We start from the raw sequence: 26,592 nt of genomic DNA, 5'->3' as shown, positions 1-26,592 counted from the left end.
CTAATGGGAGCCTGCAAAGTACAGAGGCGGCAGTCATGGGTAGATTACAGGATTCCCATCTGTAAGATCAGAACTGTGGGGGTGGAGGGACAAGCGAGACCAATAAAATAGGTCTAGTCGGCCGAGTTTCCTCAACTTACGGGGATCGGTTAAATTGAGCACAGACAGCTGGATCCGTCGCGTCTCGCGTACCCAGGCTGACGCTGAAAACCCTGGACCTACGTGGGCAGGCCCTGGGGGTGCGGACATCTATTTTGCCCTTCTCAGCCAAGGTACCTTAGTTCGGATATGAAGAGAGTGAAGAGGCAAACCGCACCCAATACCCCAGCTACCGCGAGCAGTGAGACTAAAATGCGCAACCGCAGTGGACATCTAGGCCCCAGCTCCGCCTCTGGTGGCTTACGTCATTACTCAGCGACAGCCTTGAGGAAGGTCCCTTCTCGCTCGCCATCGCTGCGACTTTAATGCGCTTGCGCACGTGCTGTGTACCAGTCCCTGAGAGGGGCGCGTGCCGCGGAGCCAGGCCAAGTCCGAGACCCGGTCACCAGGCATCCGCTAGGGGCAGTCAGCTGTGCCTTCTCTTTCGGACCTGTTCCGTGCTCCCACGTGCTTCTGCTTCTCCACTGGCTGGGATCCGCCGGGCTCGGGACGCAGGTACCCAACGCGGTAGGGCCGGGTATGGATGCCAAGATCGGTGTCTGTGTTCTTCCTGGCCCGAGAGGGGACCGGCCTCAGGATGAAGGCTCTGCATCCAGACGGATACCTGGCCTACGCCGACTGTCCTCCACCCCTCTTTTGGGGCGCTCCTAGATAACAGAATCACCTCTCCAATACGCAGCCGCTCTCGGCGTGTGCTTCTCGAGCATCCTCGGGGATTGCGTGGCTTGATACTCACCCTCTAAGCGCCTGTAACTGGGGAGTCGGGTTGAATGGGTGGGTGACAACACCTGCTTTCCGTAGAGCTTGCCCGCAGTGCCTGGCGGCAGCTCTAACCTTTAAACTTAGGTAATATGATTCCAGATCCTTCCACGTTCTTAAATCCTTCACTGTGCACATTCCTTTATACTCTTTATTCAGCAGTCACATTCAGGACTTGGTTTTGTTTGCCAGTGCACCTAAAGTGGTGCCTGCCACCTAGATGTTATGTGTAGATAGATAAATGAATGAGTGAAAAAATAATCATCTTCTTCAAGGCCTTCCCCATCCAGGCCTTCCATGACAGCTTCAGCCTATAGTAATCTCAGCGCTTCCTTCATCTGACCCCTCACTATAGCTGTTTTTTTTTACATCTAATTTTACCTATTATCTTGTTCCTCATCTCATTCTTATAAATACCTTCTTCAAGAAGAATGCAAGCTTGAAGTCAAGGGCCTTGTGGTACTACTTCTGGGGCTCCCACAGTAGCTAGAGCAAAAGGCAGCTCCCCTTAATTAGTTGTTGATTGATTTTTGCGGGCTCTTTATGTGGCCGGCAACACAGGGTTTACAAGTTGAGAAGATTGGTGAACTGGGAAGAGCTCAGGTTTTGGAGTCGGGAAGACTTGAGGGTGATTTCTGTCTCTGTCGTTTTTCTGCCTCGGGGTATTTGAATTCTTTATACTTTCTCCTTTACTTATAAATTGGGGTCCTTGACTTAGTGTTTTATAGTAAGACATATGCTAAAATCTGTGTTTGAATTGGAAGGTTAGAAGGAACAGTTAAAGTGTGGTAAGATTCAGTAAATAAGCTTTATGTTTATAATGCAGTAGGTACCGGAATTTCTAAGTAGCACGTCACTTTTACATCTAAGTAGCATGTTACTTTTACAGTGATATTTCTGACGTTTTTATTGTGATGATGCAATATTTTACTGTAGGTAGTCACAGAACTTTTTTTTTTTTTTTTGAGACGGAGTCTCGCTCTGTCGCGTAGGTTGAAGTGCAATGGCACACGATCTCGGCTCACTGCAACTTCCGCTTCCCGGTTTCAAGTGATTCTCTTGCCTCAGCCTTTCCTGCAGCTCCACCACCACTCCCGGCTAAGTTTTGTATTTTTGGTAGAGATGGGGTTTCACCATGTTGGCCAGGCTGGTCTCGAATTCCTGACTTCAGGTGATCCACCCGCCTCCGCCTTCCAAAGTGCTGGGCTTACAGGCGTGAACCACCACACCTGGCGAGAACTTCGGCGAGAACTTTTGAGGTCTGTCTGTACAAAGGCTTCAGTATAGTTTTCCCTAAAATGAGGAAACATTTTGGACACATTACATCATGGAATTATTCATTGATAGTTATTGATGTCCCTGACTTTATTAGTAACACGTGAATTTTTTAAGACTCCACAAAAACAAAAGAGCAAAATAAAAGTCCCACCATCCAGAAGTAGCTACTTTATACTTTGATACTTCCTTCCAGTCTTTTTTTCCCCTCTGTTATGTGTATGCATCAGAAATGTTATCATACTTTATTCTGTCATGATTCTGTCATAAACATCTATATCCATATCCTTAGTTATTAAAAATGCTTGGCTGAGTGTGGTGGCTCACGCCTGTAATCCCAGCACTTTGGGAGGCTGAGGTGGGCAGATTGGGTGGTCAAGAGATCGAGACCATCCTGGCTAACGTGCGCCTGTAGTTGCAGCTACTCGGGAGGCTGAGGCAGGAGGATTGGTTGAACCCAGGAGGCAGAGGTAGCAGGAAGCCAAGATCATGCCACTGCACTCCAGCCTGGCGACAGAGTGAGACTCCGTCTCAAAAACAAACAAAATGCTTTGGATATTTGGATATACCCTTATGTATTTTAGTCGTTCTCCTACTTTTTTGAATATACAAGTTTCTGATTTTTAAAAAGTCTTTAATAGAGGTGAATTACAGGCTTCCCAGGCTGAGGGAAGGTTTTCTCACCTCCCAAGCCAAAGGTTTCCTGAGTTTAAAACTAGAGACTGATGTCTTCCCTATGGAGCTCTTAGAGGGTTAAGACAGACAATATTTATAGATATGCCTAGCACAGTCCCTGGCCCCACAAGAGGCAGCCAGCTAATGTTTCTTAGTCTAGTGCACATGGCCAGTTGTATTTCTTTCTCTTTTAGTAATAATTTTTCACCATGCATCGGAAAAAGGTGGATAACCGAATCCGGATTCTCATTGAGAATGGGGTAGCTGAGCGGCAAAGATCTCTCTTTGTTGTAGTCGGAGATCGAGGAAAAGATCAGGTATGACCTGGTAAACGTTTCCTGAATTACTTTTTCTCTTGTCCAGAAGACTCAGCATGTTTAAGCACTCTGGTGTTTCAGGACATAATGGCATTAAGATCTCTTTGGCTGGTAAGATGCCTAGTGGGAACCTTTATTTCCTGGAAGTGGTGAATTCTCTGTATTTAGATTGATTAGCAGACAAGTTAATACCTTTTGAAGCCTGGGGTGGTGGGTTGACCACAAGGTTAACTGTATGTGACCTGGCTTCTAGTCCAAACCTGGTCATTGCTCGCCTAGGGACCTTGGGCACTTCCCTTCCCTGGCCCTCAATTTAGTTTCCACATCTGTCAAATGAAGTCTTAAGTCTGGCAGTCTCTAAAGTCTCTTTTGTGCCTGAAATTCTGTGACTTTTTTGTTTGGCAGGTGGTAATACTTCATCACATGTTATCCAAAGCAACCGTGAAGGCTCGGCCTTCAGTGCTGTGGTGTTATAAGAAAGAGCTGGGGTTTAGCAGGTAAGCTGGGCTCTTCATGTGTTTTATCCAACTTACGATTCCTGGTCATTAGTTAAATGCCAGGAAATGATTCCTTGACATAATTTTTGTGGGTCTTTTTTTTTTTTTTTTCTGAGACGGAGTCTCACTCTGTCGCCCAGGCTGGAGTGCAGTGGCCGGATCTCAGCTCACTGCAAGCTCCGCCTCCCGGGTTTACGCCATTCTCCTGCCTCAGCCTCCTGAGTAGCTGGGACTACAGGCGCCCGCCACCTCGCCCAGCTAGTTTTTTGTATTTTTTTAGTAGAGATGGGGTTTCATCATGTTAGCCAGGATGGTCTCGATCTCCTGACCTCGTGATCCGCCCGTCTTGGCCTCCCAAAGTGCTGGGATTACAGGCTTGAGCCACCGCGCCCGGCCTTTTTGTGGGTCTTTAGTGGAGGTGCTATCTCTGAGGACAAATGGAGCTGATATCCTTTCTTCATTCCTGAAAGTAAGTTTCAAATCATTTTCATGCTTTTTAAGTCACAAATCCAATGCCTTGCCTTCTGCATATGGTTTTCCTTCCTGCTTTTCTAGGCCGATTAAGCCCATCTCATTGCAAGTTCGTTCAGACTGTCTTTCCTACCTCAAATTTATTCCACCTTTTCACTATCTCTTTTTTTCTCCCCATCTTTCATGGAGGGGGATATGCCTTATCCCATGTCCAAGGAAAATCCCTTTATGTACCCTGTGTGTCCTCCCTCACCTCTTTCAGGACCTTATTGTCTTTCCTCTACTGGTCACCCCATACCCTTTGGAAACTTTCTCCTTCCTATAAACATGCTCAGATTTTTCTGTTATCAAAAGCTGATTACTTACATACCCAGATTTCTCTCTCAGGTTAGCATTTCCTCCCATTTTTATTGCCATATACCTTAAAACAGAAATCTTTTGCGTTTAGTAGCACTTTTGCAGTCTGGTTTCTGCTTCTATAATTGTGATCAAATTGTGCCGTTAGACATCCCCAGCAGATTGATGCCTAATGCGTCAACTTTTCTCTCTCTTTCTCCTCCTTTTCAGAGCCCTGCCTCTTCTTCTACCAGTTCACTGCTGTATTTGACAGTAGGCTATTTGAAGCTGTGGTAGTCAAGACTTTTAGTCACAGATAACAAACTTTCAACACAAATACAATTTGGCACAAAGGGATTTCATTGAGGTATATGGGATATTTCCTGGAATCCAAGGGGATAAGATTTCAGCCCTGCTCACGGGTGATCTAGAACCAGAGTGCTAATGTTCCCAGCTCAGTTTGTCATCTCGGCATATCTGCTCTATGCAGACCAGCTTTCTGTTTTCTGTTGTCCCCCTAGTAGAAACAACACTGGAGTTTTCCTTGTTTCAGGCCCAGCCACGTGGAAATCGGACTTTTTCCTAAAATTCTGGTGGAAAGATGCCTACTCCTGGCCAGAGGAGGGTGGGGTTGGTCATAGTATAATAGGAAGTTGGAAGTTCTACCTATAAGTTTGTGTTTGGAGAAGTTTGGGATGGGATGGGGAGTGCTGTTCCTTGGCAGATAACCACCATGGCATCATCTCAGAAATAGTCTCGTTTTTTGGCTTCAGTGTCTTTACTCAGACTACCTTCCGGAGCTCTTCTCTTTCCCTGGATCTTGTCTCCTTACTCTAAACCTAGCTGGCATATGTGATTCTGTCCTTGAGCCTCTTCTAATTTCCAAATGTGCTCACCTCCGATCTGACTCTGAAAGCCTGTCTCCGGCTCTGGCTGCTTTATGCTGTGAGTAACCGCCCTGCTTTTCTTTGCTCATGCTGTCTCCTCTGCTTGGAGTGCCACTTCCACCTCCCTGATATCACCTACTGAAATCCTCCCAGGTTCTCAGGGCCTGCCTCCTCCGTGAAACTTTTCCCGAGCCCCCCAGTCATACCTGATGGTTCCTCTACCTTCCTCTGCACTTGTCCTTCTCCTATAATGTTTGTCACTGGATGCTCTTGCTTTGGGGTAGAGTCACGTACATACTGTGACTTACGTTCATTTTTTTTTCTTTTATCTTTTTTTTTTTTTTTGCTTTCAGGTGATAAGCTCATTCAATTAAGAGCCCTCTCCTATTTATCTTTGTATTTTCATATTTTCAACTGTTTTAGCATGTTTGTCTTAGGTACTCAGTATACATTGAGTTGGATGTATTGTTAACAGGCTCTAAAATTATTTTAATTGAAATTAGTTCCAGAGGCTAAACTTGCCCCTGTCCTATGGTCTTAAAGTAAAGGGATTCTGCCTAAAGGAAACCAGACAATCATAAGAGCCTTATTGTTGAAATGTGAAAAGTGCAGAAAACCCAAAGATGAAAATAAAAAGCATTTCACTGTCTAGGCATTGTCAGCATCTAGATGTTTATTACTGGTATGTGGTTTTGAACCATAATTGGTATTCTGTTGTATATACTCTCATATTTTGAGAGGTAGGCATTTTTAATACAGATTGAGAATAAGGCTTGCTGCCTATCCCAGAATTTTAAGTTTTTAGGGCTTCTGGTTTTCAATATTTTTCATTTGGCAAATGTGAGACGGGTGTGGAATTAGGCAATTCAGAGTCTTCTGCGCAGATTTGCCTTTTGAATTTAAACCAGCTGGCTTCACTTCTAAAAATATATTTTTGTACCTCTTATAGCTCTTCCGCCCTACCCCTGCCTTGCTGTGGCGGAGCATTATGTTCAAGCTAATGCCTGCTTGTAAGTCATGGGCTTAAGGCCTGAGCCAGAAGGAACAGTGGAGATAAACTCACCCACTGCCTTGGTTCATAGATGAGGAAGTAGAGGCCCATAGGAGGAAGGGCCTTTGTTCTAGCTATTAAGTTAGACAACTATGGTAAAATTTTGATCAGCTGTAATCCTCCATTCTAGAACGTTCTATTTCTCTCTTTTGGTAAAGGAAAGGTAAATAGCAGCTGGATATGCAGGGTTTTTAAGACCAAAAAAAATTCAGGGATTCCTTAGAGATGTCCAGATTCCATTCTGATCCGTGTGTCCTATATCATTATTGTCTTATATAAGACCTGCCCTTGAAGACATAATCCCACATTCTCGGGAAGGAAGTCCTCTTGGAAGGATGAATAAAGTAATGTGCCATCACCTTGTCTTTCCCAGGATCTCTGGGGAACAGCACAGTGTAGTTGAAGCATTGGCTTATGACTGAGATAATGAGGCCACTCGGGTTTGGTTTCAAGCTCTGGCTTTGGCCAAATGTGAGGGTTAGCTACCCTGTTACCCAACTTTTAAAGCAAAGTATTTGCTCGAGGTTACAGAGCAAAATAGCAGTGTTCACACATAGACTTATCACTCTTACTCCAAGCCCTTAAGCACTCTAATGCCTCTCCACTGCCTTCCACCTGAAGTGGACCTTACGCTTTCAAGTTCCCTACTAGCTCTGAAAGTCTAAGTGGGTGATCACTGAGCCTGTCCCCTGGTTCCAACTCTTTAGCCTCTCTGGTTAACTGGCTCTCATGGGACTGGGGGCGTGTGATTGCAGTCACCGGAAGAAAAGAATGCGACAGCTGCAGAAGAAAATAAAGAATGGAACATTGAACATAAAGCAGGATGACCCCTTTGAACTCTTCATAGCAGCCACAAACATTCGCTACTGCTACTACAATGAGACCCACAAGATCCTGGGCAATACCTTCGGCATGTGTGTGCTGCAGGTGGGTGATTTCCTCTAGCCTGTGATTGAAGGCAGAGTCTTGAGGGTTGCTTGGGCTGCCTGGCTTTCCACTGGAAACAAATGTACAGTAAGGAGAGGAGAGTCCCATATTCCCTATCCCCAAGCATTATTAGTGGAAATCTCGGCCACTTTCCAAAGTACCCTTGGTTACTTACCCCATATAAAAAGAGAATTTTCTACTTAAATCAGCACTTGTCTAGAGACACCGGAACTGAAGTGATGCATTGTTATAACTGGTTCTAACTAGCTAAAGCTGATAAAGCAAATGCCAGAGACTTTGCGTGCCTCTAGGACCCCAGGTCCTTATTGGCGTTCACCAAAGACTTTCTTGTCCAGTGAGCAATAGGACTTGTTTTCCAACTGGAATACAGACCAATGCACTTAAATGTCCTGTCCAGAGTGCCTGAGTAGCATACCCACCATGAAGGCCCCTCTCCCCCTTTCTAGCCCTTAAAAACCCCTCACTTTATCTCTCAGAGACTACTTGGTGAATTTCTGCACTGGTGTGTGTTCTCTTGCCTGGCAAGTTAATAGACTAAGTTTCACTTTGTGTGTGTGTGTGTGTATGCATGTGCGTGTAAGCTCTGGTGGTCTTTGTTTTATTCTTTGTTTCTTTGACTCCTGTGCCACCTCCCTTCCCCATTCTCCCAAAAAAGACAAGACAAAATTCAGCACAAATCCCCACATTCAATGTGTTTATCATATACACCTACGACTGTGCCTTTTATTATGTCGAGTTACATACCTCACAAAATGTGGGTTGTCTCCTGTACTCCTGGCTTACTTCCCACCTTGGAGGTCAAAAAAGAGGGCGTTTGCCTCATTTTCACCTTTACTCAGGGGAATGCCCTGGGTGATCACTGATTCGTAGGGAGTGGTCTTTTGCTTGCTGCCTTGATCAATTGCCTGAGTAATGACTCCTGGGAGCAGTAGCTCCCCCATGTGGTATAGTTTTGTCAAACAGATTTGGGCTATAAATGTCAGAAAATGTAAGATGTTTCTGAAATTCAAGTGTGAATCAATGAAGGTTGGAAAATTTGTTTCCAAATCAGATTTTATCAGAGAGGTTTTTGACATATAAAACAATGTCTCTAATAAGAGACCCATTTTTGGCATATAAAACCAGGTATTCATATATTCGGGGGCTCGGTCCTCTTCTGTGGTGCCCCATGTGTGTGTATCCTGGGAGGTCAAGGTGGGAAGAAGTACGGTCTTAGCTTTATGCTCTGAAGTCGTCTTTTTGCCTTATCACCTTGCTTTGGTTAAGAGTCCCTTGGGTTGGGCCAGGTGCAGTGGCTCACCTGTAATCCCAGCATTTTGGGAGGCCCAGGTGGGTGGTGAGCCAAGATTGTGCCACTGCATTGCAGCCTGGGTGACAGAGCGAGACTCCATCTCAAAAAAAAAGTCCCTTGGGTTGGTATTCGCATGAATACCCTTTCTCACGCCCCCTTCTTCCAGGATTTCGAAGCCTTAACTCCAAACTTGCTGGCCAGGACTGTAGAAACAGTGGAAGGTGGTGGGCTAGTGGTCATCCTCCTACGGACCATGAACTCACTCAAGCAGTTGTACACAATGACCATGGTAAGCAACTGTTTTTTTAACTTAATTGTGAGGGTTCAAGTAAATCTGTTTTTGCTGTGTTCTGCTTTCTTTAAAGAATTCCTGTTGGGCAGCTCCAGTGAGTAGCCAGCACAGCCTCGGGGCTAAGAGCTCTTTGATTTTAACTAGTGAAAAAGTCACTGCAGTTAAATCTCAGGGTCCCTGAGTGTGCCTAGGAATCTCTGAATTTCACCTTGGTTTTCAGGCATTTGCAAATTCTACACCAGTGAGATTCAGATATGATGCAGCTTTTATGTAGTTAAATTTTCTGGAATGATACTGTAGAAGGAGCAATGCCAGTGCCTAAATTTGTGTATTGCAAAAAAAAAGGACCATGTGCAGACTCCTCACTGGCCCTTATCCTAATGGATGACTAAGGAACATTTGCTAGTTGTACTCCCAGTTTGGCAAGAATTTCAACCCCAGCAGATATTCTGTTCTCCCAAAGCAAAAGACACTGAGGACATGGTGAGGAGTTAGGGATATGTCTCACTGATGCAGAGCTGGTCTCCTCTCTCTCTCGGTGTTGCCAAGTCAGTGTTCAGAGGCAAGTTTTAAGTCATGCCCATGCCCAACAGCTCTGTAATGGTGGTCGGATTGGACTTGGTCTGATGAAATGAACTTTCCTCAAATCTTAGGGGCTGTTTCCTGTCATTACTTCTCCCATCATCACTTGCACTACAGCTCTGTTGGCCTCCTCGAACGTCCTCAGACATGCCCAGCACACACTCATGCTAGAGCCTTGACACTTGCTGTTCCCGCTGGAATGTGCTTCCTCTGGACCTCTGCCTGGCTCGCTTCCTCATTGCATTCAAGTCCCTGCTCAGATATCACCTCATCCACGTGGTCTTTCCTCACACCCTGTTTATAGTAGCAGCTCTGCCTGTCACTCCTTAACCGGCTTTATTTTTCTTCAGAGCACTTGACAGTTACCTAAAGTTATTATTATTAGTCTGTCCTTCTGTACTAGTCTCTAAATTTCACTGGAAGGCTAGGCACAGTGGCTCACGCCTGTAATCCCAGCACTTTGGGAGCCTGAGATGGGCGGATCACCTGAGGTCAAGATTTTAAGACCAGCCTGGCCAACATGGTGAAACCTCATCTCTACCAAAAATACAAAAAAAATTAACCACGTATGGTGGCGCACACCTGTAATTCCAGCTACTAGGGAGGCTGAGGCAGGAAAATCGCTTGAACTCAGGAGGTGGAGGTTGCAGTGAGCTGAGGTCACGCCACTGCACTCCAGCCTGAGCGACAGAGCAAGACTCCGTCTCAAAAAGTAAAAAAATAAAAATATAAATAAATAAATAAATAAATAAATGTGATTGGAACAGAGAGTTAGTTTTCTTTGCTGTTGCCTTTCCAGATCTTAGAAGAGTGCCTGGCATTTAGTAAGCATTCCTTAGATATTTGCGAGTGAATGAATGACTTTGTGTTCACATCAGTTTGTTCTTCCTGTCTCTTTTACGTGGCTACCTACTTACCCTTCAGGCCTCAGCTTATCTCAGAGAGGCCCTCCCTCATTACCCTACGTAAGTGACCCCCACTTGCTATCCGTGCAGTCTGTATTTCACATGTAGCATTTGCCAAAATGTATATGTATCTACTCATTTTTCTTCCTCCATTACACTCCAAGTGCCATGAGAACAGAGGTCATGCTTTGTTCACTAGTGTATACACAGCATATCTGGCACACAGCATGCCAGTTTTATGAAATAAATGAATATAACTTAGGATGCTAGAAAAAAAATGTGGAAAAGTGAAAGATTTTAATAAGTAACATTGCATTCGGTGTCTGATCCCAGTTTTAGCAAATACCACTTGGCACAGCAGGGTGTGTGGGAGTGATTTTGTTTCCAGCAAGATTGCCTATGTCTCCTTGGATAGAGCTTTGTATTTGGACCCTGGTCCTCAGCACTGTTTGCATACCTTTGTTAATGGATGTTGTCTTTCTTTGTTAGGATGTGCATTCCAGGTACAGAACTGAGGCCCATCAGGATGTGGTGGGAAGATTTAATGAAAGGTAGGTCTATAGTTCCTCCCAATTGTGGGGCAGTCACATTGGGAGGGATATTTTTATCTTGGACTCAACTGAAAGCTTTGCTTTTGCATTGGGGAAAGTAGTACAAGATGCCAAAAATGATGAAATTCTTGACAGCAGCAGCAGTTGTGAGACTAACTGGAAGCAGTGAAATGTAGTAGAAAGTTGGAGCCAGGAAACCTCAATTTTGTCTTGCTGCTGGCCCTGACAGTTCAGTTAAACCAAGTTACTCTCTCTGGCTCTTAGCTTACTCATCTTTTAAAGGAGTGATTTTTCTGGATCACTGTTTCCCAGAAGATATTTCATAGAACACTAGTTTTTCCAAACTTTTTATTATGGATGTGACATATTGGCATAGTAAAAATGATAAGAAAAATATGGGGGGTGGTGAGATGTAATTAGAGGCAGAAAAAGGTGACAAAATGTTTCTTCCGAGCAAAGGATCACCCATAATTTCAAATATGGTACACAATTTGTTATCTGAAATTAAATATTTATTTATTTGTTTGTTTGTTTGTTTATTTCGAGACGGAGTCTCACTGTGTTGCCCAGGCTGGAGTGTAGTGGCGCGATCTTGGCTCACTGCAACCTCTGCCTCCTGGGTCGAATGATTCTCCTGTATCAGCCTCCCGAGTAGCTGGGATTTCAGGTGCCTGCCACCACACTCGGCTAATTTTTTGTATTATTATTATTATTTTTTTGAGACAGAGTCTCGCTCTGATGCCCAGGCTGGAGTACAGTGGCACGATCTTGGCTCACTGCAACCTCTGCCTCCCGGGTTCAAGCGATTCTTGTGCCTCAGCCTCCCAAGTAGCCGGGATTACAGGAGCCCACCACCATGCCTGACTAATTTTTGTATTTTTAGTAGAGACAAGGTTTCACCATGTTGGCCAGGCTGGTCCTGATCTCCTGACCTCAAATGATCTGCCCCTGCTCCGTCTCCCAAAGTGCTGGGATGAGCCACCGTGCCTGGCCATTTTTTGTATTTTTAGTAGAGGTGGGGTTTTACCATGTTGGCCAGGCTGGTGTCGAACTCCTGACCTCAAGTGATCTGCTCACTTCAGCCTCCCAAAGTGCTGGGATTACAGGCGTGAGCCACTGTGCCCGGCCATAGAACGCTAGTTTTTTGAGAGGGACTGTGTGAGGAGAGTTTGACCATATATGTCTGGGAAACGCAGATACTGTTTTTCCTTTATGAAGATTTACCCCAGCCTGTTGTAATCTCTGAAAGGTCTTGCAGCAGCAGGGACCTGTTTAACTGATTGTTTCCCAAATTTATCTTACCACAGGTTTTTTTGGCGGGGTGGGAACACCAGTTAGCACCCTGTGAAACGCCGTAGGAAAATTTGATCTAAATCAGTGGTTCTCATCTGGAGCCATTTGGCCCCCTGGGGACGTTTGGCAAAGTCTGGAAATGTTTTGATTGCAATGACTTTGGGAGGGTGGTGGTGGGTGCCGTGGGCATCCAGTGGGTAGAGGCCAGGGATGTTGCTGAACAGCCGATGGTGCACAGGACAGCTCCACACCAAAGAATTATCTGGTCCGAAATGTCAGTAGTGCTGAGGTGTGGAAATCCGAGCCCTGATGAACCCTGGGGGCCTTTCTCATTTTAACCATCTGTGATGCACTAACTCAGTAGAATGAGCAGATCAGGAGGAGCAGCTGTGTGCTACTGAATACAACAGAAGCCTGTGAAATCCTTTTCTTGCAGTGGGAGGATGTTTGAATTTTATAGTCAAACACATTTTTTTTTTTCCTGCATGCAAGAACGTTTGTATTGTATTTCTTTGGGGAGCTTTCCTTTCCCCTTGTTCCTTTTATTTCTTTTTCCTAGTGACAGAAGGTGAATTCATTTGTGTTTTTTCCCTGTGTGACTGGTGATCATATGGGGTTGGGTTTGGAATTCCCCATTTAAGGATAGCCTGAAACACCTCAGTGCTAAAGAGCAAGCGTGGGAGGATGAGGGGAGGGCCCCATGGCTAGGGAATAGTGGCAGTCGTGCACAACAGGAGGGCTTATAATTGATCTCCTGGGATGAGTTCTCGGTTTTCTGATTTGCTGTTTAAAGTATGTTCAGGTGCCTTGTGGAGGAGGTGCTGAATCATCTCACGCTGCTCTCCAACTGGGTTTTAGCTTTTTCTGGCTTTGTTAGAGACACTTGGGGCCAAATGATTTTTTGAGGGAAAGTTATACTCTGTGTAGACATTGCATGCCCTCTCCAACACTTCATTGCAGCAGTTTTGTTTCTCAGGTTTATTCTCTCTCTGGCCTCTTGTAAGAAGTGTCTCGTCATTGATGACCAGCTCAATATCCTGCCCATCTCCTCCCACGTTGCCACCATTGAGGCCCTGCCTCCCCAGACTCCGGTGAGTCTGTGCTGGGGTCCAGAAATCTGGGGGAGGCTATGTTTTCTCTGTTGTTCTTCCTGTGGCAGTGACAGACCTTCCCCTTCTCCTCTCTCTGGTAGGATGAGAGTCTTGGTCCTTCCGATCTGGAGCTGAGGGAGTTGAAGGAGAGCTTGCAGGACACCCAGCCTGTGGGTGTGTTGGTGGACTGCTGTAAGACTCTAGACCAGGTGAGTGTGGTGCTCAGAACTTCCAACACAAAGGTAGAATATAGCATACGGAGCGCAACAGAAGCCAAGGTACGTTGACCCAAGACTCAGACCCTCCTTGGAGAAGGGGACTTTTCCCCTTGCTTGTACTCGTGTGTGCTCAGCAACAGTAGGGCTATTTCATGTTGTCTGAGTTCACAAAAGAAGTCTAGGGATTACCCCCTCCAGTCAGGGGACAGATGGAGCAGATGAATTATTGTTTTTTAAAAGATGGAGTCTCGCTCTGTCACCCAAGCTGGAATGCAGTGGCATGATCACGGCTCACTGTAACTTCCAACCCCTAGCCTCAAGCAGGGGTTGAGGCCTCAACCTCCTAAGGTGCTGAGATTACAGGCAAGGTCCACTACATCTGGACAGATTACATTGAAAGAGGAGTCCTCTCACCACTTTTTCCAAGAGTGGGCAATATACCTGTGTTCTTCAATTTCAGTTAAGTTTTGATAATATAAAGTTTTTGCCTACAGCTTATTTAGAAGTGAGAGGAGAACTTGAGGCCACTAGTCTGGTATTTACCCTGGTTCCAGTGTGAGGCCTGATGAGGGCCAGGCCCTCTGGGGTGATATGTACCTGGTCTTTGAGTACAAATAGCAGGCTGGGTGAGAGCTGCCAGGATGCATTTCTGTGCTCACCGAGGTGGTCTGTACTGGTAAACTTGGCTTCCCTGGTAGTTCCTGGGCCATGATGGGAACTGACTGGGTACAGCCCAGAGGTCTTTGAACTGTCAGGTGTGTTCAGGGTTCTAGGTCAGCTTGAGCCAAATGAGCAACATGGGTTGCTGCCCTTGAGAAGGAAGATAGCTGCAGTGACACCTCCCACTTAGGGCTGAGTCCCAGCAGGCTGGCTTCCCTTTTCATTCTGGAAATACGATCAGCAGCTACATCGCTCTTTATGCAGCTCTAGCTGCAGGGCCTAGGCTTTTTTGATTCACTTCCTGGTACCCTCTTTATCCAAAAGAGAAGGAGTGAGCGATAGGATAAAGCAGGAGAGACTGATTCTAGTTAAGTAGTGTTATAAGAAAACAAATGGCCTATGACCAAAAAACAAGAAGTTAATAGAAAAAGAGTACATAAAAAAATAAGAAGTGGTGTTTCCACTTGGCAGTTTCACTCTGCAGAAACAACTGCTGTTAACAGTTTATTATGTATCCTGCTGCCTCTTTTTTCATGCACATAAATGAATTAAATGCAAAGGGGTCATACTACAGAGTGGAAGTGGTCCACTGTGAGACATTTGGATTGTTTCCAGCATTTCCACTATTAGAAACAGCGCTCTTAAGGGATTCTTACAGATAAGTCTGTGGGCACTATGTTTAGAATACGTTTCCAGAAGAGAAATTGCTGGATCAGAGGTTGTGTGTATTCACATGGGTGTTGTACCAGCTGATGGAACTATCCAGTGTGTGGAAATGCCTTTTTCCCTACACCCTTGCAACAGTGATTCCTGTTAAACTTGTAAGTCTTTACCAATCTGATATGAGAACATAGGACCATTGTTTTAATTGGTGTTGCTGCTTTAATTAGAAGAGAGGAGGATACCTCCTTCATACAATTATTGGTCATCTGTTGTTTTGTTGTTGTTGCTCTTGGTTTTTTTGTTTGTTTGTTTGTTTTTTGTTTTTGGTCAGCCAGTCTGCTTGTTTCTTCTGCCCACTTTTTAGTTGGATTTTGGCCTTTTTTATATTGGTTCTTCATTTTAGGATGTATTTTAGTCTAGATTTGGTACCTTTCTGTTATGTCATTGGATTTTTCAGAGTTTATAACTTCCATAATATAAAACAAAAGGGTAAAATATAGCCTTCAGGCAAGGCCAAGGTAAGTAGGACCTGGATTCCCTTTGAGTGTTTTCATCTGGAGAAACTCTGGCTTCCTGAAACGTCTCCCCTTCCATCTACCTTGGCCTGTGTCTCTTCAGTGTCTTCTTAGCATCGTTGCCTAGTCAAACTTCCTCAGGACCATCTGGCCTTCTTCCCACCCTCAAAGACATATTCCCAGCACAGATCCAGCTGAGGAGCAAAGTTTGGGCCCTAAGTAGTTAGTGGCTCCTGTCCTTCAGTGTCACTGGCATCTTGCTTTTACTTCTAGGCTCTCCTCTAGGCACTCGGGCCCAGCAGTAGACAAGAGGGATGCGCCTGCTTCATGGGGCTTGCCTCCTAGTGAGATGAGACAGTCAGTAAATGAAAGACATGAGCAGATCATGTGGTGAAGCAGAAGATGCTGCGTACAATGGGAAGAAAGAAAACGTTGCAAAGAGGGATAGGGCATGACAGATGAGGGTAGGGTGCTGCGGTTCTACATACAGGGAGCAGGGATGGCCTCATGTAGGAGGTGATTTTGGAGCCAAGCCATGAAGGAAGTGAGGTGAGGAAACAAGCCCTGTGGCTCTTGGGGAGCCAGTGCTTCAGGCAGGGGGAGCAGCACGTGCATGGGCCTGGGGTAGGGATGTCCCTCTGTGTTCCAGGCCTGGCAGGGAGGCTGAGGGGCTGAAGCAGCGTGAGTGGGTATGGAGGAGGAGATTTTTGGAGCATCTTTCAGGCTACTGGCAGGGCTTTGGCACTTACTCTATAAGAGATGGGAGCAGTGGAAGCTTTTATGTCCATAGTGTCCTCTCAGCATAGCTGCCAGAGGCATCCCTAGGCTGCTTCTTAAGAGGATCCTCTGGCTGCTGTGTTGAATATAGACTGGTGGGGTGAGGATGGCAGCAGGAAGACAGGTCAGGAGGCTGCTGTCATGATGGAAGAAGGATAGGGTGGTGGCTTTGAGCAGAGCAGTAGAGGAGGGTAGTGGTGTAAGGAATGGTAGGATTTTATATATGTTTTGAAGGTAACAGGATTTGCTGACGAATCAAGTTATCAGGGAAGAACTGAGGAGACTTTGGCCCAAGCAGTTGAACAGTTAACTGAGATGGGAAAGACTAGGTGGAGGAGGTTTGGGGCAACTTTAGGCGTTCAGTTTCAAGTTTGAGATCTGTAGTGTACAAATGGGAATGTGCAGGAAGCAGTTGCATGTGTATAAAAGTCTGGTGTGGGCCAGCTGGGTGCGGTGGCTCACATCTGTAATCCCGTCACTTTGGAACACTGAGGTGGGCAGATCACGAGGTCAAGAGATGGAGACCATCCTGGTCAACATGGTGAAACCCTGTCTCTACTAAAAATACAAAAATTAGCTGGGTGTGGTGGTGCGCGCCTGTAATCCTAGCTACTTGGGAGGGGTGAGGCAGGAGAATCGCTTGAACCCGGGAGGTGGAGGTTGAAGTGAGCTGAGGAGGTGGAGGTTGAAGTGAATCTAGGAGGTGGAGGTTGCACCACTGCACTCCAGCCGCTGGTGACAGAGTGAGACTCTGTCTCAAAAAAAAAAAAAAGTCTGGTGTGGGCCAGGCGCCACACGCCTGTTAATCCCAGCACTTTGGGAGGCCAAGGTGGACGGATCACCTGAGGTCAGGAGTTTGAGACCAGCCTGGCCAACATGGTGAAACCCCATCTTTACTAAAAGTATAAAAATTAGCCGGGCTTAGTGGCACGCACCTATAATCCCCGTTAGGAGGCTGAGGCGGAAAAATCGCTTGAACTTGCGAGGCAGAGGTTACAGTGAGCTGAGATCGCACCACTGCACTCCAGCCTGGGCAACAAGAGTGCAACTCCATCTAAGAGAAAAAAAAAAAAAAAAGTCTGGTGTGCAGGGAAATGCTCCAGACTGAAGCTGTAAATTTGAATTATCAGCATCTATTATTAATAGATGGTACTGAAGGCCTTGAGACTGACAGGAGATGACCAAGGGAGTGAGAAGTCCAGGTGCTGAGCAGTACTCTCTGGCCTGCAAGAACTGCCACCCTCTTATTTAGCCTGGCATCAACCTCACTTCTCCACAGTGATGGTGGTAAATGGCAGAAACTTGGACCTTTCTTGGAGTTCACCTAATGTGTCTCTCTTTCCACAGGCCAAAGCTGTCTTGAAATTTATTGAGGGCATCTCTGAAAAGACCCTGAGGAGTACTGTTGCACTCACAGCTGCCCGAGGACGGGGAAAATCTGCAGCCCTGGGATTGGCGATTGCTGGGGCGGTGGCATTTGGGTAAGAGGATTCGATCCTCCATCTTTAGGAACTCTGGGCGCTGTGGGGGTAGAGTGCAGGGTTGGGGTCAGAGGACTGGTATCTCACGTTCCTAGTTCTGAGTGGGTTCAGTGTGTGATTTCTCTAGGTCTTGATTTCCTGCCAGGAAACAGCAGCACTGTTTCCCCAACCTACCCTAAAGGTGCATGTTTACTTGTGTGGAAACATAGACACATATATACCAGGGCCTTTGTAATCGCTATTTATAGTTGAACAAACATGCAGAAGCGAAGAAATGGGAGTAAGGAACTTTACACCTCTCAGGGCATGAGAATATGTGTGACCAGCCTTGCTGACTGAGACAAGTACAAGTTTGACATTTTAATGATTTTGATTAAGAGAAGCTTTCTTTGGCTTCTGAGGAGCCGGTTTTAGGTATGATGTTACTTTCTGTTCTTTTCTATTTGGTATGGAAGATACATGCAACTGCCAGTAGAGTATGTTCTTCTAACTTCTCAGCCATAATAATGTACCTAGAACTTACTATGTTTGCTTTTGTGCATTGTCTTCCTTGGTGCTCTTTAGAGCTCTGTGGGCATTTTATAGATGAATCGACCCAGGCTTGGGGAGTTCCAGGGATTTACCCAAGATCCTCCAGCAAGTCAGTGCTGGTAGAGCTGGGGCTTGAGCTTAGCTCCTGACTCCTTGTCATTCGTTCTTCATGCTGCTCTAGCTGTAACAGTCAGCCTCTTAGCCATTAGTATCTGCTGTTAGCATCCTTTATACTCAGCAAGGCAAAGCTAACTTGGAGGTTAGCTTTGGCCTTGGTCTGAGCACTGATTGAGCTCTCCAGCTTCACCATTTGAAAGTCTCAGCACAGCTAGTGATGGACGTGAAACTACTTATTGTAGCAGTGCCTTGGATTGGGAAGCAATCTGTCTGTTCTGCACACTGAAGGCGTTGTCTCCACAGTGCTTCTAAGCAATTTGCTTTCACAGATGTTGGTAGCTAAATGTCTGGAGTTGCTTTACTTTCCTTCCCAAAAGGTGTCCTGACTTTTTCCCTTGCTGTTACCTCTGGTTATCACCTTTGGGACAGGAGCAAACAAAAATATTTTCTTTTTTAAATTGTTTCTTTAAAATGTTCCTAATATCTTAAAAATGCTTCTTTTATTTTGTTCTGTAGGTACTCCAATATCTTTGTTACCTCCCCAAGCCCTGATAACCTCCATACTCTGTTTGAATTTGTATTTAAAGGATTTGATGCTCTGCAATATCAGGTAGGAAATTTGGATTAAGAATTTGTATTTTGGACCAGGCGTGGTGGCTCACACCTGTAATCCCAGTACTTTGGAAGGCCGAGGCGGGCGGATCACCTGAGGTCAGGAGTTTGAGACCAGCCTGACCAACATAGAGAAACCCCGTCTCTACTAAAAATACAAAATTAGCTGGCGTGGTGGCACATGCCTGTAATCCCAGCTACTCGGGAGGCTGAGGCAGGAGAATCACTTGAACCTGGGGTGGGTGGAGGTTGCAGCGAGCTGAGATCACGCCATTGCACTCCAGCCTGGGCTCGAAACTCCATCTCAAAAAAAAAAAAAAAAAAAAAAAAAGATTTTTGTTTTGATACAGTACTGGGTTAAAATCCAAGTGAGGCCTTTAAAATGCTTGCTTACTTTCATAATATTTAGTTTCTAAAACTTGTTTCTAAAGTTTGTCATTGGTTTGACTCCCCACCAGGAACATCTGGATTATGAGATTATCCAGTCTCTAAATCCTGAATTTAACAAAGCAGTGATCAGAGTGAATGTATTTCGAGAACACAGGCAGACTATTCAGGTGAGGCTTGTTCTCAGACCCTGATGTGCAGGGCCGGTGTCTTGCTGTATTTTACTGGCTCTAAGATGTTTCCTGTTATAGACATGTATGTCTTGTGTAATTGCATCTCTTTTAGACAATGGTGGTGGTGTTTGCTAAACCTGTTCCAGATTTTCAGCCTCTTTTAAAAAAAAAAACATTCAGCAAACTAACAAATATATGTAGTTAGATTGAAAAGTTATGTTTTTGTCCTTTGAATATGGAATAAGTGGGGTGGAAAGTATGCTGATTAATTAAAAGAGAATCTTCTGACATCAGTTCTAACTTTGCTTAGTTACTGCAGTTTTTGAAATGTTGCATCTGTAACTAGAACAATAACCTTACAGCTTAAATGAAAAAAAGAACTTTGCAAAATGTGCTCTGAATCTTTGTGGTTTAGCCAGTGGCCTATTTTCTTTTTTAAACAGTGTTTTCCCGAAAGTTCTAAAAATCTCTAGCACTCTGTAAGCCTGAATGGTCTGCACTTGTCCAAAGGCTGCAGTTTTGCTAAATCTCTAAGAGAGGCGTGAGGTGACGGGCTTACAGATGGACTGAGACTAATGGGCTCTTACTGGAGGAGGTTCATTGATTATTTTTGGAATTGGGTTGGGAAGTGAGCCAGGTGAATTTGGCAGTTTGTACCCTAGCATTTTATGCCTGTCAAAGCATATGTATATGCATGTCAATAAGTTATACCTTTTTATCAGAGGCCAGATTATAAACAATATTAAGTGTTTATGCCCTTTACCTTAATTTTTTCTTACTAGTCTCTTTCTAGAATCTCTTCATTCTGTATATTTCTTCTCACTTTTGCTTGATTCTCCCAGCTGGGAGGAGGACAGGCTGCTGTTGGTGAGGGTCAGGCTGCAGGCAATGAGAACACGGAGACCTGTTAAAACTCAAGAAAAATACACAAACCGAAGAAGGAAAACATTTCCTTCTGTGAAATGCCCTGCCTCGGGCCTTGCTCCTTCTTGAATTTGTAATCAAATACTCTCTCCTATTACCAGAGTTCTTTTGTCTCCAGTGTGAGCACAGAGGAGGTGACCTTACTTTATGAGATTCCATTTGTGTTCCTTTCATGCCTCTCTTTGGTCTCAACATTGAGAAAAAGAAGAATATTAGATAAAAGTTGGCTTCACCTCCCTTGGGGGGCTGCTTTCTGCTGCTTTTATGAGATGCTTGTTTAGTTTTTCCCTTGAAGAATCTAAGATCTGGGGCCCTGTTGAGGATGTACATTCTGCTGCTAGCAATGAGTGGGGTTGTCCGGGTACGGTGGCTCATGGCTGTAATCCTAGTGCTTTGGGAGGCTGAGGTGGGCGAATCACTTGAGGTCAGGAGTTGGAGACCATCCCGGCCAACGTGGTAAAATCCCATCTCTACTAAAATTTTAAAAAATTAGCCAGGCATGGTGGCATGCACCTGCAATCCCAGCTACTCGGGAGGCCAAGGCAGGAGAATTGGTTGAACCCTGGAGGCAGAGGTTGCAATGAGCCGAGATCATTCCACTGCACTCCAGCCTGGGCGACAGAGTGAGGCTTTGTTTCAAAAAATAAAAAAAAGAAATGGGTGAGGTTGCCACCTCCCTGGCTCATCAACTTGTTGCAAAGCAGTTAGAACGTCTTATTTGCAATGAAATAGTTCAAATGTATAGGAGAGTGCAGAGACCAATATAACATTCAGGTGCCCAACACTCAGGTTTAAGTATTGTTGACATTTTGATGTTTGCTGTGTTTGTTTCATATTTTAAATGTCACTTAGATTTTTGTTTTAAAGAACTAAAACATCACAAATACAGTTGAAGTCCCTCAACCCCTTTCCGTCCTATTCCCTTCTGTCCCTCCCCAGGGGTGACTCATTTCTGATACTGGTGTGTGTCCTTTCAGTTCATGTGTTTCTATGTTTACTACATAATTATCTGTCCATAGGTGGTAACATACTACACTTGTCCTCCTTCATCTTTCCCTTTCTAAAATTTGTTTTCAAGATCTATGCAGATTGAAGCTTGTAGAGCTGGTTGATTCATCTTTAGGTGTTACATAAGTAAATTATATTTACATATATGTTTCTCAAAGTGGAATTGTTGGGTTTTAGGATTGTGTAGTTTTCCAGCTTTCTTAAAATTTACCAAATTCTCTTTCGTAGTGTTTATACCAATTTACCCCCATGCCAGCATTCATTTGAGTTTTAATTTCTCTAAGAGCTCACCAACTCTGGACGTTTTACAGCTATTTAAGTTTTGGGAAATGGTATCTCCCTGCTGTCTTTAGCATTTCACTGATGATTGGTGAGGTTGAATATCTTTGTTTATGTTAATTGGTTATTCAGGTTTCCTATAAGATACCTCCTCATTGCTTTTCAAACCACTTTAAACTTAGCAGGAAGCCCTGAAGAAACTGAAGAGGTTGTTTGTATGCATAAATATATGTAAGTGTGCATGTATTAAGAAAATAACAAGTTCTAGAAATGTCTGTCAGCAGGGAGACTTGGCCTTTATAATCATGCCATCAGAGCAGGGAGCACAGTGCCTGGCATGAGAAATCCAACATCTTCCTCTTTAGCCACCACTGGGGTCGAGCTGTGCCTTGAGCTCATCGGCTTCCCTTATCTGAGGCTGGGGGAAAACATGAGGAGACAAAGGAGAGAAAGGAAAGGAAGCCCCCATCTATCTATCAGCACTGTGAGTCAGGCACTGGGCAGGGCATTTTTACATACCTGCTTTATTTTTCCCTCAAGCAGCCATAAGATAGGTATTTCCTTCATTTTACAGGAGGAGGAGTCTGAGGCACTGTGGGATTAAGTGACTTGTCCAAGGTCACATGATCAGGGGCTGAACTCTCTGAACCCAGGTGTCTGACTCCAAGCCCATCCCATTTTTGCCCTGCCAGGAAAAAGTAGAAAGGAGGAGTGAGAGGAGAGAAGGAAACAGGCAGAGAGAGGAAGGAGAACAGCCTTTATGATGAGTCACCAGTAATCGCAGCTGTGACATGAGTTCGCTATGCTAATAATCTAAATTTTCCTTCCCCACAGTATATACATCCTGCAGATGCTGTGAAACTAGGCCAGGCTGAACTAGTTGTGATTGATGAAGCCGCCGCCATCCCCCTCCCCTTGGTGAAGAGCCTCCTTGGCCCCTACCTTGTTTTCATGGCATCCACCATCAATGGGTAAGGCACCATGAGCAGGAGTCCTTACTCCCGTGGCAGGCTCTTGCAGATTCAGGGGCATGTAGCGGATGTGACCTGGCCTGGACAGCTAAGTCTGATTCTCAGAGTCTCTGAGTGTTTGGGGCTGCTTCACTCTCTACTGGGCTTCTGCAAATGGAAACTGCTCTTTTAATGAACTGTTACATGTTTCTGGCCCGACATGAAGTGGGCAGCATAAGACTGAAGAATTTTAGTCTTATGTGCTGAGTGTCTGCTTCTGTCTGTAAGTGTGATAAAATGTTGAAAAATACATGGATGGCAATACCAATACCTTATATCTTAGAAAATATAGTATTAAAGTACTATAATTATTATAAGAAAGCAAGCTCATAATGACATGTTTTTTTTTAAATTTGAAATATTTAATTTTAAAATTTGAAATATTTAATGTTTGCTATTGAAAAATTACAACAGGTAAGCAAAAGAAAAATCACCTGTAGCCAGGTGCGGTGGCTCACGCCTGTAATCCCAGCACATTGGGAGGCCAAGGCCGGCGGATCACAAGGTCAGGAGTTCGAGACCAGCCTGACCAACATGGTGAAACCCCGTCTCTACTAAAAATACAAAAAAATAGCTGGGTGTGGTGGCATGTGCCTATAATCCCAGCACTCAGGAGGCTGAGGCAGAAGAATTGCTTAAACCCAGGAGGCGGAGGCTGCAGTGAGGCCAAGATTGCCTCACTGCACTCCAGCCTGGGCGACAGAGCAAGACTCTGTCTCAAAAAAAAAAAAAAAAAAAAAAAGAAAAGAAAGAAAAATCACCTGTAATTCAACCATCTGGAGATAGATTTTGTTAGAATTTTGGTGTACATTTTCTCTGCATTTACTTTTTTCATTTGAACAAAAACATTTTTAATTTGCTTTTTGAATATAGCAATGTATTGTGAAATCTTTTGAGGTCACTAAATACATATCTCCAATATTGGGAAGATTTCTGTATGGAAATCGCGTCTTAAAGAGATTATTCTGTATGCAGATTTATTGTGACTTTTGCTTACACAGAAAATACTGAAATAAAATGGGTTTTTATTTTTTGAACAGCTTTATTGAGATATAACTCACATACTGTACTATCTATCCATTTAAAATATGTAATTTAATGGTTTTTAGTATGTTCACAGAGTTGTACAACCATGCTCACAACCAATTTTAGAACATTTTTATCACGCCATGAAGAAAGCCTGGTGCATCCTCCTCCAGTTCCTCCACACCCCCCAACCCTAGGGAGTCACTAATCTACTTTCTGTAGCCATAAATTTGCCTGTTTTGGACATTTCGTATAAATGGAATTATAAAATATGTGGTCTTCCATGACTGACTTGTAGCGTATATCAGTATTTCATTCCTTTTTGTGGTTGAATAGTATTCTATTGTATGGATATACCACATTTTATTTTTCCTTTTATCTGTTGGTGGACATTTGGGTTATTTCTCCCTCTTGGCTATTATTAATAATCTTGCTTTGAACGTTAGCATGCAGATTTTTGCGTGGACGTGTTTTTCAGTTCTCTTAGGGATACACCTAGGAGTGAAACTACTGGGCTAACTCTATGTTTGACCATGTGAGGAACTGCCAGACTCTTCCAAAGCAGTTGCACATTCTACATTCCCACCAGCAGTGTAGGAGGGTTCTGACTTTTCTGTATTATCTCACACACTTTTTATGTTTCGTTGTGATCATAGTCATTCTAATAGGTGTGAAGTGACCTCTCATTATAATTTTCATTTGCATTTCCTGGTGACTAATGATGTTAGCATCTTTTCATGTGCGTGTTGGCCACTCGTGTATCTTATTTGGAGAAATGTCTATTCATATCCTCTGTTCATCTCTCTCATTGGGTTGTCTTTTTTTTATTAATGATTTGTAAGGGTTCTTTATATATTCTTGATAGCAGGTCCCTTATCAGATGTGATTTACAAAAATTTTCTCCCATTCTATGGGTTTTTTCACTTTCTTTCTTTTTTTCTTTTTCTTTTTTTCTTTTTTTTTGAGACAGACTCTCACTCTGTTGCCCAGGCTGGAGCGCAGTAGCATAATCTTGGCTCACTGCAACCTTCACCTCCCAGATTCAAGCCATTCTCTTGCCTCAGCCTCTCGAGTAGCTGGGATTACAGGTGTGCACCACCATGCCCGGCTAACTTTTGTATTTTTAGTAGAGACAGGATTTTACTATGTTGGTCAGGCTGGTCTCAAACTCCTGATCTCAGGTGATCCGCCTGCCTCCCAAAGTGCTGGGATTATAGGTGTGAGCCACTGCGCCCGGCCACTGTCTTTATTATAATGTCCTTTGATGACAAAAGTTTTTAAGTTTTGTTGCTTGTGCTTACACAGAGAAAAAAAGTGCTCTGTGTACCCTGTGGTCACATATGCTTGTGACTAAAGACGAGGAGAAGAAGACTCAACAATGAAAGCTGATTGAGTTATCAGATTATAGGTGATTTAATTTTTTCCCAACATTTTTAAGCTGTTTTATGTCACCTTTTAAGTGGGCATAGTAATGAAAATAATTTCTGAGGTGGTGGATTTGTTTTATTACCCAAACTGGAAATGTTCTCAGTTCATTTCCTTATGCACTGTACTTCCAAAAGCAGCTCCGTTAGTTGACCATTTAACTTTGTTCCAGCTTCACTAAAACTGCCTAAAGCCTTTATGCTAAAGGCTTTACTTACACCCTTTTTCCAGTCCTTATTTTTTAAGTTCACATCACAGTCCTATGAGGTGTATAGAATAATCCCCCCTTGAAGATGAGGCTAAAAGAGATTGAACTCCTTGCCCAAAGATACTAAGTAGATAAGCCAGGATGTGAGCGCAGGCCTGGGTGGCCCCTCGCTGAGCCACCGTGCCACCCCGCCGCCTCTGGACAGGTGCCTGCTGTGCTGGAAGTTCAGAGATGAGCAAGGCTGTCCTGGGGGAAGCAGGGATCTGATGTTTCAGCAGGTGGAGGAAAGCAGCTCTCTGTCCCCTCCTAGATGGTGGATTTGGTACCTCATGCCTGATTCCTTTTGCCTTTGCTTCTAGCTATGAGGGCACTGGCCGGTCACTGTCCCTCAAGCTAATTCAGCAGCTCCGTCAACAGAGCGCCCAGAGCCAGGTCAGCACCACCGCTGAGAATAAGACCACGACGACAGCCAGATTGGCATCAGGTACCCCAGAACCTGAGCCGGGCCCCGCGGTTCACGGCAAGGCCCTTCAGACTTGCCGATCCTCGCTTCCCCTGTGACATCATGGGCAGCACCAAACCTTCCCACCATCAGGCTAGGAGGTTGAGTCCCCAAGAGGAGAAGTAGTTTTCCTCGGCCAGTGACCAGATGGGAGCCAGACTAGGGCCTTCTGATGGCAGGGCCCTTGTGTGTCCTTGTCTCAGGGCATGGTTGCGTTGAGATCCCTTTGAGGTTGGTATCGTGGCAAGTTGAATATCCACCAAAAACAATTTTAAACCACCCAGTTTAAATTCTTACCACACGTCTCTGGCCACCATGGGACAAATATAAAGTGAAACATTTTTCCTTGCTTTTTTAGACAATACATATTTAATCATTGTTTGTTTCTTCTTTTGTGTGTGTGATTGTGGGGAGCAGCACGGACACTGCATGAGGTTTCCCTCCAGGAGTCAATCCGATATGCCCCTGGGGACGCAGTGGAGAAGTGGCTGAATGACTTGCTGTGCTTGGATTGCCTCAACATCACTCGGATAGTCTCAGGCTGCCCCTTGCCTGAAGCTTGTGAACTGTATCCTCCTCTAGGTTTCACTGGCCCTGTGAAAAGGAGAGGGGCGGTATAAGAATTCAAAGGATTTGGGCCCTTTGTTTCATAGGATGCTGCTCTAGAGAAAGGGGAAAGTTGAACATTTTCAATTT

General features: G+C 44.6%; 1 protein-coding gene across 4 annotated transcripts in view; it reads left to right on the top strand.

Annotated features, from left to right (window-relative positions):
* Positions 1-434: 434 nt before the first annotated feature.
* The window catches only part of NAT10 (N-acetyltransferase 10), a 53,699-nt gene continuing 27,541 nt past the window's right edge, over positions 435-26,592 (top strand). For 3 of the 4 annotated variants that reach the window (XR_004228421.1, XR_004228420.1, XR_004228419.1), the window contains exons 1-14: positions 464-654; positions 3,063-3,185; positions 3,591-3,682; positions 7,183-7,354; positions 8,833-8,955; positions 10,935-10,996; positions 13,266-13,380; positions 13,482-13,589; positions 17,561-17,694; positions 18,859-18,952; positions 19,413-19,511; positions 22,560-22,696; positions 25,754-25,878; positions 26,314-26,464. Coding sequence is in view for 1 of the 4 variants with exons in the window: in XM_031933807.1 (XP_031789667.1) it covers positions 3,078-3,185; positions 3,591-3,682; positions 7,183-7,354; positions 8,833-8,955; positions 10,935-10,996; positions 13,266-13,380; positions 13,482-13,589; positions 17,561-17,694; positions 18,859-18,952; positions 19,413-19,511; positions 22,560-22,696; positions 25,754-25,878; positions 26,314-26,464 (1,520 nt within the window). In the remaining 3 variants the exon portion in view is untranslated. Of the gene's footprint in view, positions 655-3,062; positions 3,186-3,590; positions 3,683-7,182; positions 7,355-8,832; positions 8,956-10,934; positions 10,997-13,265; positions 13,381-13,481; positions 13,590-17,560; positions 17,695-18,858; positions 18,953-19,412; positions 19,512-22,559; positions 22,697-25,753; positions 25,879-26,313; positions 26,465-26,592 lie in introns of all 4 variants that reach the window. The other variant, XM_031933807.1, reaches the window with a different exon arrangement.

Source organism: Piliocolobus tephrosceles, chromosome 13, assembly GCF_002776525.5.
Source record: "Piliocolobus tephrosceles isolate RC106 chromosome 13, ASM277652v3, whole genome shotgun sequence".
NCBI classification, from domain to species: Eukaryota; Metazoa; Chordata; class Mammalia; order Primates; family Cercopithecidae; genus Piliocolobus; species Piliocolobus tephrosceles.
Note: the sequence above shows the minus strand (reverse complement) of the source record. Positions and strands in the feature narration are given on the sequence as shown.